This window comes from Haliotis cracherodii, unplaced genomic scaffold (assembly GCF_022045235.1).
Source record: "Haliotis cracherodii isolate W230 unplaced genomic scaffold, xgHalCrac1.p SCAF_13, whole genome shotgun sequence".
In the NCBI taxonomy this organism is placed as follows: domain Eukaryota; kingdom Metazoa; phylum Mollusca; class Gastropoda; order Lepetellida; family Haliotidae; genus Haliotis; species Haliotis cracherodii.
In genome coordinates, this window is record NW_027266268.1 from 11185696 (window position 1) to 11202146 (window position 16451).

Consider the following 16451-nt stretch of genomic DNA (forward strand, 5'->3'; position numbering starts at 1 on the left):
AAATCTTGGCAAACATTGACACTTTACCATAACGCAGTAGGAGAGATTCAGCGTTATGGTTGTCGAGACTGTCCCTGGGGCAGAGGGACTTCCTGTACAATATCCCTGGGGCAGAGGGACTTCCTGTACAATATCCCTGGGGCAGAGGGACTTCCAGTACAAAATCCCTGGGGCAGAGGGACTTCCTGTACAAAATCCCTGGGGCAGAGGGACTTCCTGAACAATATCCCTGGGGCAGAGGGACTTCCTATAGAATATCCCTGGGGCAGAGGGACTTCCTGTACAATATCCCTTGGGCAGATGGACTTCCTGTACAATATATCCCTGGGGCAGAGGGACTTCCTGTACAATATCCCTGGGGCAGAGGGACTTCCTATAGAATATCCCTGGGGCAGAGGGACTTCCTATAGAATATCCCTGGGGCAGAGGGACTTCCTGTACAATATCCCTGGGGCAGAGGGACTTCCTGTACAATAACCCTGGGGCAAAGGGACTTCCTGTACAATATCCCTGGGGCAGAGGGACTTCCTGTACAATATCCCTGGGGCAGAGGGACTTCATGTACTATATCCCTGGGGCAGATGGACTTCCTGTACAATATCCCTGGGGCAGAGGGACTGCCTGTACAATATCCCTGGGGCAGAGGGACTTCCTGTACAGTATCCCTGGGGCATAGGGACTTCCTGTACAATATCCCTGGGGCAGAGGGACTTCCTGTACAATATCCTTGGGCCAGAGGGACTTCCTATACAATATCCCTGGGGCAAAGGGACTTCCTGTACAATATCCCTGGGGCAGAGGGACTTCCTGTACAATATCCCTGGGGCAGAGGGACTTCCTGTACAGTATCCCTGGGGCAGATGGACTTCCTGTACAATATCCCTGGGGCAGAGGGACTTCCTGTACAATATCCCTGGGGCAGAGGGACTTCCTGTACAATATCCCTGGGGCAGAGGGACTTCCTGTACAATATCCCTGGGGCAGAGGGACTTCCTGTACAATATCCCTGGGGCAGAGGGACTTCCTGTACAATATCCCTGGGGCAGAGGGACTTCCTATAGAATATCCCTGGGGCAGAGGGTATCAGCTGATGGGTATCAGGTCTTCATTGAACCATTTTATTTTCACACAAACTTACCCAGCCAGAGATTACTTTTTACAAACTATTGCAGGAATGATATAGATGGTTGAAAAGACAAAATCAAATATGACAACTGATATTACTGGTCATGATCTGAAATCAGTTCGAAAATTGTTATATCCCATGCTCCGTGTTTTTCAACTCAGTGACTGAGAGTGTGACTCTATGCATACTGCGTGAAATGGAGACAAGTCTCAGGAACTACTGCAGTCACATGAATGACAGTTTGCATGCTTATCTAAGAGATACTTGTCAAAACTGAGTTCGAAAACTAGTGCCATAAATGATTATTTTTCAGAGAAGGGGCATTTTATTCTGTGCAGTGTAAGTCGCGATTTCAAGGGCACAGCGGTCACAATGACCCAACCATCACTTTCATTCGGGCATCTCAACAACCCGCTAAACACATTGTAAAAGTCAATATTGTAGAAAGTCCTTTTTATTATGATCCAAATAAATAATAACGAATTCGATGTGCATCTGTACTAACATTTCACCGAACGTTAACATCAGGTACCTATACATTTTTAACTCTAATGAGCCCTGACTTAGTCGGTTGAGTATTCTCGTCGCCACGTAATTCACACGAGATCTCAGCGCAAGCTGAGTTGACACCGTGTGTTTATTTTTAGCCATTGTTGGGCTTTACCACGTTCGGGGATTCCCCGTCTGAACATACCACTACATTGATACGCACACAACAGTTCCCAATAGGTGTGACCGGACCGAGGGAAAGGATAACAAATATACTTCTCCGGGAGAAAAGTAAGTGACGACAATCTAGTCTATATAGGCGAGGTAACATGCGTTGTGAATGATTGGGTTAATATTAATTTGAACAGAGATTCAGTCAGGTAATGTTGGATGTAAGCCTGAAGAGACGGTAGGCGCACAAGTGTGGGAAAAGCTGACAAACCAAGGATTCTTATCCCTGCTTCATTGAATACGTCTTACTACTGCGGCTGTGTGGTTGGGTGAGGCCTTTATGTTAAGTCAGTGTGGTGTTGTTTGTGAATTTCAAACTGCTTGTTTTATTCCTTGCAAACATCACATCGTTCACTTTCACTTTCGATTTGATAAGACTGGCAAGGGTGGTGACTTGAACAAACTTGAATTTACTTCATAGCTTTTTCATTTCCTGGTACATGTCATTTCACAGGCTCACACTCATATACAAACAGAGATGCGAAATCGTCGTCATGTACTGTTAATTTACGGTTTCGGCGAATGTTACTATTTTTAGATTTCACCGATAAAGAGTAAACTTAAACGTTTCCTGTTAACAGGTTTGTAACTGTTGACAAAATATTTAACGTACTTAAAGATATATAGTTTTGTCACAGATGTATTAACAATTCCACGATATCCTTTAATATGCACTCTGTTCGAACTTGTGAACATTATTGCCATTAGAACGTTAGTTTGAGTGAATCGTAGCTAGGTAATTTATGTAAATTTAAAGGCGTGTGTCATTCCCACTTTATCTGATAAGCAATATTTGGCAAGCAATCAGTTTCGTTTGTGCTATGTTGATATTTGACTTTGTAATAGTTTCGCCGAAGCCTGTTCATTGATATTATGGGACAGACCATTTCAAGGTCGTAGGGCGGATGGTTGCCCACTTCAATATATTATTTTCTTTGTGTTGGCATACAGGTCAATGGGGTGATGACATGAAAAGAAATCATATCCTTTATTTTTCTTTTTGCGTTTAGAAGAAAATCACTTTTGGAGACTTAAACAACTGCATAGTTAAAGAGTAAAGAGAAATGTCGTCCCTTGAGGTCCAGCGCCACAACCAGACAGTACTTGAAAGCTTGGAACCAGGCGATCAGGTGGAATTCGTTCGAGGAGTGTACTCGCACTGGGCAGTATACGTTGGTAAGTGTACTGTAACAAAATATTACTGCACCTTCTTGTGTTTGTGGCCTGTACATACACGGTTATTGATCAGACAATCCAGTGATAAATTTTATATTTTTGCTTATTTGCTGTTTGACAACACAATCAGCAATACCCCAGCTACGAAAAGGAGGTCTGTAAATAATCACGTCTGGTTCAGACAATCCAGTGTTTGACATTATGAACATCGATCAATGCAATTCCGGGGGATTCCGGATAAGAATATAGGTCCGAAGCAACCTATGATAGTAGTAGCCGGCCTCGGAATGAACTGCAAATGAGAACCGAAGTTAAACGTAAAGGTTTTAATCAAAGTAAATCGCCCGTCTTTGAAGATAGAATAGATATATCTAAAGTGAATCTCCTTTGTGAGCTGATAAGGACAACACAGAAAGGTCAGGATGACCCAACTACTGTTGTCAGTCAGGTAGTCATTGATCTGGGCAACAATACAACTGAAGGGAGACAATACCACTCGTAGTACAAAGCACAAGCGTGATCATAAGCCTTGGTTTGGCAATGTCTGTAAACAAACTCGGAAAAGGTTTTTCAAGGTATAAAGGATAAGCCTAATTACAATAGAAGCATGTATCGTAAAACAAGTAAAGAGTATAAATGAACAATGAATAAATACATTCGTAAACATAGATTAAAAATTAAAAAAAAACACCTCAGAGAAAACTCTAAAAGAATACTAGATGTTACTAAATAACAAAGAATGTGAACAAAATAGGAAAGTCCATTTAAGCACATTCTACAAATATCTTAAGAAGATTAACAGCAATCGTGAGGAAACGTACGAGGGCGTGTTCCCCTATGAAGAAGACGTCCATGATTTTAAAGATGAGTTTTTGAATAATGACATTACAGAGACGGAAATACTGACAGCCATTAAGGTATTAAAAACGAAAAGGTCCTCGGGATTAGATCGTATTACAAATGAATGAATATACATTTTCTTCAGCTTCAAAATTATTACCATTCTATTCTGAATATTTTAACTTTATTTTTACCACTGGCATATTATCTGATATTTGGCTAACTGGTACAACTAGGCCCATTTACAACTAAAGGGCGACAGCACTGAGCCTAGCATCTTCCCGAGGCAAGAGAGTTAACTGACTTTAAAAGTCCAGTTACCACCCTTGTCGAACTAGGCTGGAATTCCTGGGCTCAATCGTAGCGCCACCAGTGGTTACTACGAGTTATGTCCCTTCTAAGTCTCTCCTATGGACCAATCAGATTCCCTCACTTGCATTTCTTCAAACAAATTGGCGGCGGCGACAAGACGATCTGATCGATAATCAAGATCTATGTAGTGATTAAACGGGTCTTACATCGCGAGCACCTTGATTTAAAACATAAAAATGTTCTGAAATTATCTGTTGATAACGAGTTGGCGCTGCACATGCTTTGCAAATCCTGCCATCGACCGAAATCTGCGCAACAGTTAACGAACCAAATTTCGATTTCGTTGCGTTATTTTGATTGAACTATGCATAGACTCGTTAGTCCAGCCAAAATGTAACTCCATAATACCAGCCTTGTTCTGCAAGGGTGGAAACTGGACTTGTATAGTCAGTTAACTTTCTTGCCTCGGGAAGATGTGAGCTCAGCTCATACAGGTCAATTTCAATTCTTAGTTGCCTTGGAAAATATTTTACAAGTATAACAAACAATAGATGTTACCGGATTTATGGAAGAACATAATATGGTATCTCATATACAGGATGGATTTCGAAAAAGGATTCTCTCCAATAGATAACCTGATTATTCTGTAAACTTTACTCCAATTTCAAAAATTACGTCGAAGAAACTTGATTATTTATTTCTCTAAGGCGTTCGACAAAATATGGAGATTGGGGCTTCGGACTAAAATGCTTAGACACAGTGTTAAAAGTAAAATACACTCTTCAAGAAAAAGAAGCGCACAGTTAGTATGTAGTTCATTGAACCTGACAACACAAAAAAATTCGGTACATAAATTGGATATATGTTATTGGAAAATGTTGGTGACCTGGTATATTTTTGAAGAGTGTAAATAATGTAATCACAAATATGTACTGTGTGATGATAAACGGTAGTGTGTGGGACTTAGTACCTTGCTTTACTGGCGTTATACAAGGAGAAAACCTGTACAGTACTGTTACGACTAGAAGCTATATGTTGATATAGAAAAAAAACAATATAGTCATCTCTGGGTCAGGGCCAGGGATGAAGACAAATTTAACTTCTGTCAGTATCGGATAGACGTTATTGACAGCTAATTATTTAGGTATCCCTTTACACCGAAATAGAAAAATGAATACATCTGTTAAATATATTGCTGAAAGTGACGTGAAAGCTACAACGAGCCTATTAAAACGTGCGAGAAATTTACATTTAACGCTAAATTGCCTTATCGAATTATTTGATACCATTGTTGTCCCTATTTTAGTCTATGGTTATGAAACATGGGGCTTTCATTACACTGAAATAATCGAAAGGGTTCATCTAACATTCTTAAAACTAGCATCAGGTATACGAGGCTTCACGCCAAACTTCATGGTATATGGCGAACTCGAGCGTGAACCACTCAGTATGAAAATTTGCTAAAAGAAGTTATTGGTGCAAGCTGAGACAGCCTTCACAACATAAAAATAACATGGCGTCTTTTATGTTAAAATTTATGATAAATCACAATGAAATAAAAGGATAGCCCCTTTCAAAGGCTTAATCATATCAAAAGTATATTTGATAACTGTGATCTTACGTATATGTTTGATTCCCCTGATAAGCGTACATTTTATTTCAACTTGAGAAAACCTTAAACCTTCAGTTTATCCAGTCTTGGAGAAGTGGTGTCGTCAGCTCACCAAGAGGGAATTACTACATGTATCTTAAAGACTACCTATCATTTGAAAATTACTTACCACTGCTTCGAAATATTTCCCAGCCTCTACTTTCCTTCAGTACATGTAACCATAAATGGAGACGGAGAGATGGACAGGTATACCTCATGAAAATCGCTTATGCACACTATGTGATACAAATGCATTTGGCGACGAATTCCACTACCTGTTTCCTTGTCAATTGCTGTCCAATAAACGAGCTATTTTGATTGATAAATAGTACGACAATTGGCCAAATATCTTTAAGTTTGCTAAACTAATGAACACCAAACGCATATCGTATCAGAGACAATGAGCTTACACCCAAACGGGGATTCCGAGTGAGATCCCCATCAATCGACGTCAGTGTTTGTAACCAGAGGCAAATTAATCCATCGGATGTGCAGGATCGGTGCCTTGTTCGATTGCATGTCACGTCCCGAGCCTTCGTTCCGCTTCATTTGAAACACTGGTTGCCGGGAATAGCTATGGGATGCCAAGTGTCATTAAGATATTTCTGGGCACTGCTGTGTACTTTTTTTAGAATATAACAATCCCAATCCCTGAACCATCGCCTTTCTGCTGACCCGTGAAGATCCGGGTTAGAATTGGTCTTCAACAACCCATGCTTGTCGTAAGGGGCGACTAACGGTATCGGGTGGTCAGGCCGGCCTGTCCTCATCTGGCCTACACTACTATCAAAACAAATTTATGGATGAGTGCACATCACACTTGTACCCTTTCCCCTTAAGTAAAATGAACTCTTCCAACAAGATAACAAAGAATGTAAATGACTTTTGATACTGTAATTTCATCTTGTACATGAGATCATCTTCACAACTCAAATGTTTTCACAACATCAAATATCATAAATACACATTATTATCATAGCACTGTACATTTGTCTTCACAGCATCAAATATCATTAATACACATGTATTATCATAGCACTGTACATTTATATCCATCATCTTCATGTTTTACAACATTAGCACTACATCATTACTAGCAAAATTACTGTAATTTGATGAAATGTCCAACTGCATCAAGAAACTGGATCGCTGATCCTCTGCCAGTAGCAAGCTGCTGCTTTATTCTCTCGATCCTTGCACCTTGGTCTCTTTCAACACGAGCACGAGGTCTCATGGCACCACCCAGTCCAATCTGCCTTCTTGACCGTCTATCTGCTGTCTCGATCTTCTTGAGTTCTTTGACAAACTGGAGGATGTTGGGATCGGTTCTTGGCATTCTCTTCTTCAGGCCGTTGTGGAAACCTTCAAGATGGTTGTTGGAGCGTGGACCGGTGTTCTCGTGTTGATTCCACAGGGCTCGAGGGAACGTGGCATTGAAGTCCACCCATGTGCTGGTGACGTAGTCGTTAAACCTGGTGATCTGCTGCCCATCTGGTCCTTGCTCCATCACTTCAATGCAGTCATCTTGGACTTCAGCTAGGGGTAGAAGCGGCAACGCTGCAGCTCTTCTGATGTGGGTCTGCACTGCTGGGTTGTCGTTGTAGTCTCGGGCCAGGCCTCTGTCAGACTGAGGCACAACTTACTTACTTACTTACCTACTTTGGAGATTTAACGTGCGCTTTCCGACTGATGTGTATTTCGCACACGGGCCCGGCCAGGCCATTTAATGGTCTCTGCAACCCAAGAGGGGGCTTCAGGGGTTGCTTATATAGAATTTGGGAATTTTGAGATTTGGAATAGATGCCGATGGGGTTGGGGAGGAGAACTAAGGGAGCTGGGTATGGTGGATGTTTGTTTGTTTATTTGATTTTGATTTTGATTTGGTAGGTTATTGTGTTTTTAGATGCGTTTTATTAGTTCCGTTTTGATTAAGAATACGCCTAAGGCCTTGAAGTTTTCTAGTTTATTTTGTGGGTTAAGTATTGCTTCTAGAGTGAGAGCCTTGTTTAGATTGAGGGTGGTTTGTAATGCGGTTCGATGTGTTAGGTACTGTGTGCAGTGGATGAGTGCGTGTTCTGGGGTTTCTGGTTGTTTGCAGTGTGGGCAGTTACCTGTAGTGTGTTTTTTATTTATTTTTAAGTGGTTATTTAGGTTGGTGTCTCCTGTTTGGAGTGTAGTGATTACTCTGTCGATTTTTTTTTTATGGATGGAGAATTTTTGGTTTGGTTAGTGGTTTGCTGAGCACTTTTTTGATTTGGCTATTTGAGTTTAGATATAGGTTATGCCATTTTTGGTGATTTTTTGCTTGTTTACACTTTTAATTTCTGATTTTGAGATGGGTAAGTTTAAGCTTATTTCTGGAATTTTGAGGGATAGTTTAGCTGCTTTATCGGCGATTTTATTACAGTATATTCCAACGTGGGCGGGTATCCACAAGAAGGTTATTTGTTTGCCTGCCTTAGTTAGGTCGTTGGAGCTCTTAAGTATTTGATTTATTAATTTAGGTCGGTTTTTGGTATTTTTGTTTTGGAGGGATTGCAGTCCACTTAGGGAGTCGGTAATTATTAGGATTTTTTTGTGTTTTTTGGATTCTTGATTATGGAGGGCTGAGGCCATGCCCATTAGTTCTGCCGTGAATATTGATTGGTTATTTGGGAGTCGGAAGGATTGTGTGGTTTTAGTTGGTTGTGTGGTATGGACTCCGAAACCTGTGTGTTTGGAGGTCGGATCTGAGGATCCGTCCGTGTAAATGTGACACCAATTTGGCCAATTTTTTTTGTGTATGTATGCTAGTGTGGTAGTTTTAGCTATGTTTGGGTCGGTTTGTTTATTTATTTGGCTAGCTAGTGTTGTGTCTATTTTGGGTATTTTAAGTTTAGGGGTGAAGATATTTGATTGTTTGCAGTTTTGTTTAAGATTTTTAATATGGTGTTCATTGAGGTAGTTTGTTATTCTTTGGGATATTGGGGTAAGTAAGGGGTGTTTACGAGCTAGAGCTTGGGTTTTGGGGCTGATGTTTTGGTTTTAAGTTTTGGAAGAGAGGGTTTGATTGGGACGCGGCCCAGAAATTTAAGCTTAGCTGTTCCCTGCGTCGACTTAGTGGCATTTCTCCTGTTAAGGCCTGAAGTGAAGTGTAGGAGGTGCCATGTTGGGTGCGTGTAATTAGTTTGAGAGCCTGATATTGTATTGAGTCAAGTTTTTTAGATAGAGAGTTGTTTAGGGTGTTGTATATGGCGCAGCCGTAGTCTAGTTTTAATCTAATTAGTGATATGTAGAGAGAGAGGAGGGTATCTTTGGAGGCTCCCCAGTTAGAGCCAGTTAGGCATCTTAGGGTGTTAAGGTCTTTACTGCATTTAGTTGTTAGGTTTTGGATGTGAGCATCCTAGGTGAGATGTTCATCGAAAATAAGTCCTAAGAATTTGGTTTGTTTTTGAAATTTGATTGTTTGGTTGTTTGTTTAGCTGGAGGATTGGGGAGGCGGGTTTCATGTTTTTATGTTTGAATACTATTCCTGTTGTTTTTTCTGAGTTAAGGGAGAAGCCCCATTTGTCAGCCCATTGTTGTATTTTATTAAGAGATTTTTGGAGTAAATTTTGGACCATTTTCATGCTTTTAGTGCGGATCCAGATGGCTCCATCATCCGCGAATTTTGATGTGTTTACTTTAGGGGATAGGCCCCCGAATAGATCGTTTATCATTATATTGAAGAGGGTGGGGCTGAGGATACTGCCCTGTGGAGTGCCATTTTCTAGGGGACATTGGTCCGATAGAGTTTGGTCTATACCCACGGTTATTTTACGATTGTTTAGGAAGTCCTGGATGTAGTTTATTATCTGACCTTTGAGTCCAAACTTTTAAGTTTTTGTATTAGCCCATAGTGCCATCTAAGAAGATGCCTGTGGTATATTGTTTATTTATTTGTCCTGTCTTAATATCTTGTTCTAGTCGGGCGAGGTTATCTAGGGTTGAGCGGCCAGGAGTGAAACCGCTTTGATCTGGGTTTATGATGTTATTTTGGGTTAAGTAATGTTGTAATCTATTTTTAGCCATTGATTCCATTACTTTACATAAGTTTGAAGTTTGAAGGGATATTGGTCTATATGAGTTACCTTGATTAGCTGGTTTATTAGGTTTAGGGATTGGTATGACTAGGGCCTGTTTCCAGGGAGTAGGTACCTGTCCGTAAGGGTAGATGAGATTGTATAGTTTGAGTAGTGCCTAGAGTAGTTTAAGGGGGAGTTTTTTAATTATTTGTTAAGAAGTTAGGTCTAATCCTGGGGCTGTGCCCTTTTTCCTGTTTTGGATTACCTGAACACAAACTTAAAAACTAACATATATACCTATTCCTAAATTGGAGATGAGGTGATCCTGTTAACATTGAGAAAGCTATTTCGTTGATCAAAGTAAAGAGAAACAATAGCGCTTACTAAGGTATGTATATACACTTACAGAAATTTGGAGATGAGTAGACCTGTTAAAATGCTCAGATTGGATTATATCAGGTAAGGTTATGTATACACACTTACAAAACGTTTGAGATGAGTTGACCTGTTAAATGATCAAAGTGGATTTTAACGGTAATCCTGTATAAACAGTCAAAACAAACTCAAGGATCAGATACCACTATGAAAACATCGGATTAGTTCAAAGGCCCATGTACTCAGGTCATTAATTAATATTAATGAATGAAATCATTAATGGGTTAATGGACAGTACCATTCTACACAACAGGGGTGTGGAAGTAACCATTTGTATTTAGTGAAGGCCATATGAGGTGTAGGCGATATAAGGTGTAGGCCAGATGAGGGCATGCCATCAGGCTCGCTGACTTGGTTGATGCATGCAATCGTATCCCAATTGTGTGGTTCGATGCTCATAATGTCAAACACTGGATAGTCTGGTCCAGACTCTATTATTTACAGACCGCCGTTATATAGCTTGAAAGTTGCTGAGTTCAGCTTTAAACAACAAAAACAAAACAAAACAACAAAGCATATATATTTAACGGTAATATTGGACACTTTTATTCAGGTGGCAATGAAGTCGTGCACTTGTCTGGAGTCGATGGTGCAATGGGAAGTCATATGGGTCACTCATGCACAATAAGTGGAGTAGAGTTTGGCAAAGGAATTGTTCGCAGAGATAACTTCTGGGATGTTGTTATGAACAGCATGGTGCACAAGAACAACTCAAAGGACGAGAAACTTAAGTAAGTTTCGTTTGAATAACGCTGTAAGACAGCGGCATATGTATAATGGAGTCGGCACCAGGCACACCAGTGAGTGCAATGTAAATGCTACCTCAATATCGTTTGCCATGAAAACGCTTTATTTGAAATTATAGACAGTAGCTATTGCAAATTGTTGTCGCTCTTTTCATCTTCTCCATTATTGATTGCCAAGGAATTAATGTCAAATTGTCACATGGTTGTTTTATGTATCATAATATATTTTATCTACAGACACTTCGAACCATCTCAGATAGTAAGAAGAGCACTGTCCAAAATTGGAAAGGTTGGGTACAACTTGATCTTTAAGAACTGTGAACACTTTGCCTCATGGTGCCGGTACGACAAAGAGAAAAGTGATCAGGTCTGTTCCTTTGCCAAGTTCATTTGTCTTTCACTAATCATTGTTAAATAAATAAACCACGCTATTCGGATACAATGACATGCATCAACCAAGTCGGCGAGTCATTTAACCAGTCCTGTTAGTCGTCTTTTACGCCAAGCATGGGTAACTGAAGACCTATTCTAACCCAAGTCAGGAAGGTATTATAATTATTGCAAACGCCCATGCTGCATCTTGGTATAACGTCGGCACCGGAAAATAATGAGTCTCGATTACCTGGCGAAATAGCTTCCATTGGGCGTAAAATGCAAAAAAGTAGGGAAAATTATATAAGTGGATCACTGAAAATCAGGCATGACACCAGGTGTTCGCGAAAAGGGTGAGCATGTCCTCTTTACCGGTAGCATCCGCCACTCACACAATTTGCAGGAAGAGTAAGTATTTGTTGCCTGACGCCGTACAGCAGTACTCCGGCCATAGGACATCTGCTTGTAAAACGATATATTATGTTTGGGCCATGTTTCGTTTTGCCATAATAACAATTTAGCAAATATCTGAGACATACAAGTTTTTGTCTGAGAGGAAACAATTGCTTTTGGCCTCGCCACTCTTTATTTTCCTGTACAGCCAGCATGTTCAGCAACATTATGTTTCTTTTTGCAAATTTCGAGGACAATAAAAAATTTTGTCCATGATTTTTGGGAACACATTTTTATTTTACAAATGATATGCAAATTCTTTTCGTTTTCTTTCAGGCTGATGGTTGGCTTACTGGCCTAGCTGTTGGGGGTGGGGCTTTTGCGGCATTGGGAATTGTTGCCTGGCTCAGAAGTGGTCAAAAGAAGGACAAAGAAAAGCAATGAGAGTATTCATATGTTTAATTTCCACCAATACGTTATGAGTGAAACAGAACATATCAATTGGCAAAACTGTATATTATTGTGGCGAATGCGCCTTTTTGCTCACAAATAGGTAGCGACCTACAGGCTTCTACAACATTCGTGACCAACTTGTGCCATGCCATGACAAGCCGAATGGAGACTCGATTTAATATTGGCGTATGAACACATGAACTGTATGAAACAGGAACGATAACTCTTAATTTCCCCCGCGTCTTTTTTAGGTGCTACGACAGTTTCTAAATATATACGAAGAATATTGTGTGACTATTGTAATACTCAAACATGTAAGAGGCGACTTTGTGGATTGGGTGGTCAGGCTCGGTGACCTAGTTGATTGCGTGTCAGTGTACCCCGATGGAGTGGAACGTTGCTCACAATATTAATCATTACTGCTTTGTCTACCCAAATCTCGAATATTTTGAGATGGTCGTCATTAATGTTGAAGAACAAAGAAATTTTAATATTAAAAGTTCGTTGAAATGTAATGTGTAAAGAAAACAAACGCTTACAACCTTATCACCGAATGCAAGGAATGTGACCTTTGTGTTAGCCATAGTTTTTTACCCTGCTTCACCATGTTGCAGCTGATGAAGCACTTGACAAAGGAAAAGGCTTGGTCATAGGTTATTGCACAGTGGGACCCGTGAAGATCCGGGGTAGAATAAGTCTTAAGCATCACATGCTTGCCTAAAAAGGCGACTATGCTTGTCGTAGGAGGCGACTAACGGGATCTATTTTTATACCTTGTATGAATGTATGTAATAAATATAGTTGCATTTTGTATGCGTTGGTTGTGTTCATGTACTACTAAACCAGTCAGTTTGGGGAGTGTTCATTAGGTCCTAATGACGACATTATCTATTCTACGCCACAGAAAGACAGAGTGTACAAGCAGAGTTAATATGGAGGAGGCGACCACCACTCACAACAAATTACAAGTTATGTAAATGAATGACAAGAAGACGGTCCAGTGTGTAAGAATCAGTATATATTTCGGCCAATGCATTGCAGTACACACCCGTAAAGATCCGGGTTGGAAGTGGTCTTCAGTGACTCATGCTTGTCGTAAGAAGCGACTAACGGGATCGGGTGGTCAGGCTCGTTGACTTGGTTGAAGCATGTCATCGATCCCAATTGCATGGATCGATGCTCATGATATCAACCACTGGATGTCTTGTCCAGACTCGATTATTTACAGACCGCCGTTATTAAGCTGGAATATTGTGGAGTGCCGCGTTAAACAACAAACCAACCAACCAATGTGACATGCTGCGCTTACGACCAATCACTGGAGTGTCCAGTCCAGACAAGATTTTTTATAGGGCCACCGTCACATTGCTGATTGCGAAGATAAACAAAAACACACGCTATTCTTCTTTGGTCAAGTAATTCTTAAGTAAATATAGAATTGTTGCTAACATATATAACAATGCAGGAAAATCAACAAGTATATATGGTAGAGGAGTTAAAAGTAAATGGGATGACGCTCAAGATTCCATCTGTTAACTCGGGTATATCCACCAGGATATCCTGATCTAGGTCAATATCAGCAAGGTTAAATATCTCTGCTGTCTTTTGTGTAGTAGGATTTTGATACCTTCGGCACCTTCCGTGGAAGTTGCCCTTTGAATATTCATGAGCCTCGTGTTATGCTAATAGACATGCATAACGTCATAATGAGAACGGAGTCATTATACATGCATGTTAAGAATGCGTCCTTTATTAAAATGTCTTAGTTGAAGAGTTCTTTTGGAATCCCAGCTATTTGGAATGTAGTCGGGGTAGATTCCTTCAGATGTATGCTAGAATGAACGTCGGCAAAAGGAATGTCACCCTTTCGTGAACAAATTTGTATATGTGTTAACACCCTTCTCGACCTAGCGTAGCCTACCTCTCTTCACCTCAATAAAACAAAACGAATAATTTTAAATGTTAATTATAGACATGATGCCAAAAGGTTATTTGACCAATCAGCTCACTTTTTTCGTTCAACAGCCAATGAATTTAAAACTTCTTCTTCTAGATATAATGAATGCATACATTCGTTTGTCCATCCATTTTCAACTGTCAAGATCTTTGTGTGTGTAAACGTTTCATCATGGCAACAATGATAGCAGATAGGTTTGTATTGTTTTATTCCAAGATCTCCCCATTCAGTCAACACTATGCTACTGTCATTACTATCGATGATAAAGAATTGAACTGTGCTGAACAATATTGCATGTATAGCAAAGCAGTGACGTTTGAAGATTGGGACACAACCGAGGAGATAATTTATAATGTTCATCACCTGCAGAACAGGAACGACTGGGTAAACGTGTTAGACAGTTTAACCAATGGCAGTGGGACAGTGTTAGCTGTGATGTAGTGTGAAAAGCATCTCTTGCAACATATCGTCAGTCAGCTTACTTTAAAAATATTCTGATCAACTCTTTTCCTAGAATTTGTTTGTCTACTGAATTCTGCTTTGGTTGTATGTTTGATGGAGACGGAGAACAAGTTCACACTTGTCGTTACTTGTCCGAACAAGACAAAGTCAATCAGTTCTTTAACATGGGCATGCCTGAGGTAAATGATAATCACATGATTGAAAAGTGAATTCAACTGGAACCCCTCTTTAACACACGTGTCGACATGCACCATATGTCAATGCACCAATGCACAATTGAAGACAGCTAAATGGATTCACATGTGTTGCTGCAATTAGAACGAGTGTTTACATGAATAAAATACTCTTCTGATCACTGTCTGATTGTTTTGTGATTATTGCTTATCATATATTATTGATCCATAATGTCTGTACTGACTGAGACAGACTTAAGGAAGCTTAACCGTCGAGTTTGGACGTATTCAAGATGCCACCTTATTTCGAATGTCCCATTGTATGCAATAAACTGTTGTCATAGAGTCCTATGTTTCTTTCATGTATTGAAGTATAAACTATTTAATCAGCTTGCACATACTCATGTTTTCTAATGGCGACATACTATATAACATGGAAAACACATTTATTCAAACCATTTTCAGCGGAAGAAGCTAGTGAGGGGAGGGCGTCTTAAGATAGACATGGGTAAAAAGTCCAGGCATCTGACCCGAGATATATTTGAAACTAGTGTACGCCCAAAACTAAAAAGACAAGCGAATGAAAAAGGTGGACAAAATAGAAATACCATGACAAAGACCCAACAAAATGAATGAAGTCAACCCGAAGGCAAGCTACATTTAAAGCAAAATCTACAATGCAATCTGTCCTTCAGAGGATCAAGGATCTGACGGAAAGACGTAATGATATTGGGGAAAATCATCTGTAAGGCATCATAGAGTAGGAGGTACCATGCTCTGCATGTAGAAATTGATTTTGAGATGCCATGCCATGCTCAGACATAAGACAATTGTTCATCTCCCACTACCACTTCCAACACCACCCTAAATAGAAGACAGGTCATACTGAGACCCAGTGTTACAGTAGTCACCATGGAGTCAACATCTTGTCCAGAATGTAGGAAACACTTTTCCAGACATGATAATGTGATGAGACACAGAAGACAGATGCATCAGGCCCTTCACACCATTCATGCCATTCACCCCTCCCTCCTACTCACACCCCTCCACTTCCTCCTCCTAACATCCCTCCTCTTCTTCCTCCTCCTCCTCCGCCTCCTCACATCCCTCCTCCCCCTCTTCCTTCTCTTCAACAGATACATAATACTGCTCTACCATTCCATTTTTCTATTCCTTCTAATGTGGTCTTGGTTGGGCCAAGTGGTTGTGTTAGTTTATCAGATACTGAAAAGAGTACTCATCAAACCAATACCTAACAACATCACATGGTGTAACACTGAGTGGCAACATCTTTATAATACTATTAGTATAACTATACCATATATAACATATATCAAAGGCATTCCTTCCAATCTACAGGATGAACATTTTGTTGATGCCCGAACAACAACATGATTGTTTTAGATGACTTGATGTACCTCCCATCACAAAAATGTGATTAATGTTCTGTTATTGCCAAACGTGTTACCCGGAGGTAAAGAGTCACCCGACATTGCTCTGAACTCTCATATTTGACTTTATCCAATGCTCCAGTCGATAGACAACAGGTGAACTTATTTGCCAGACGCATTTATCCTCAAAACGAAGCTGTG

The 16451-nt window shown here is 40.2% G+C and overlaps 1 protein-coding gene across 1 annotated transcript; it reads left to right on the forward strand.

The window, feature by feature from the left end:
* Positions 1-1812: 1812 nt before the first annotated feature.
* LOC139458895 (phospholipase A and acyltransferase 3-like) lies at positions 1813-13045 on the forward strand. The gene is made up of 5 exons (XM_071240330.1): positions 1813-1906; positions 2857-3022; positions 10857-11034; positions 11287-11416; positions 12151-13045. Exons 2-5 carry the CDS (start codon positions 2911-2913, stop codon positions 12256-12258), a joined length of 528 nt encoding a protein of 175 aa, XP_071096431.1. The 5' UTR covers positions 1813-1906; positions 2857-2910; the 3' UTR covers positions 12259-13045.
* Positions 13046-16451: the final 3406 nt, after the last annotated feature.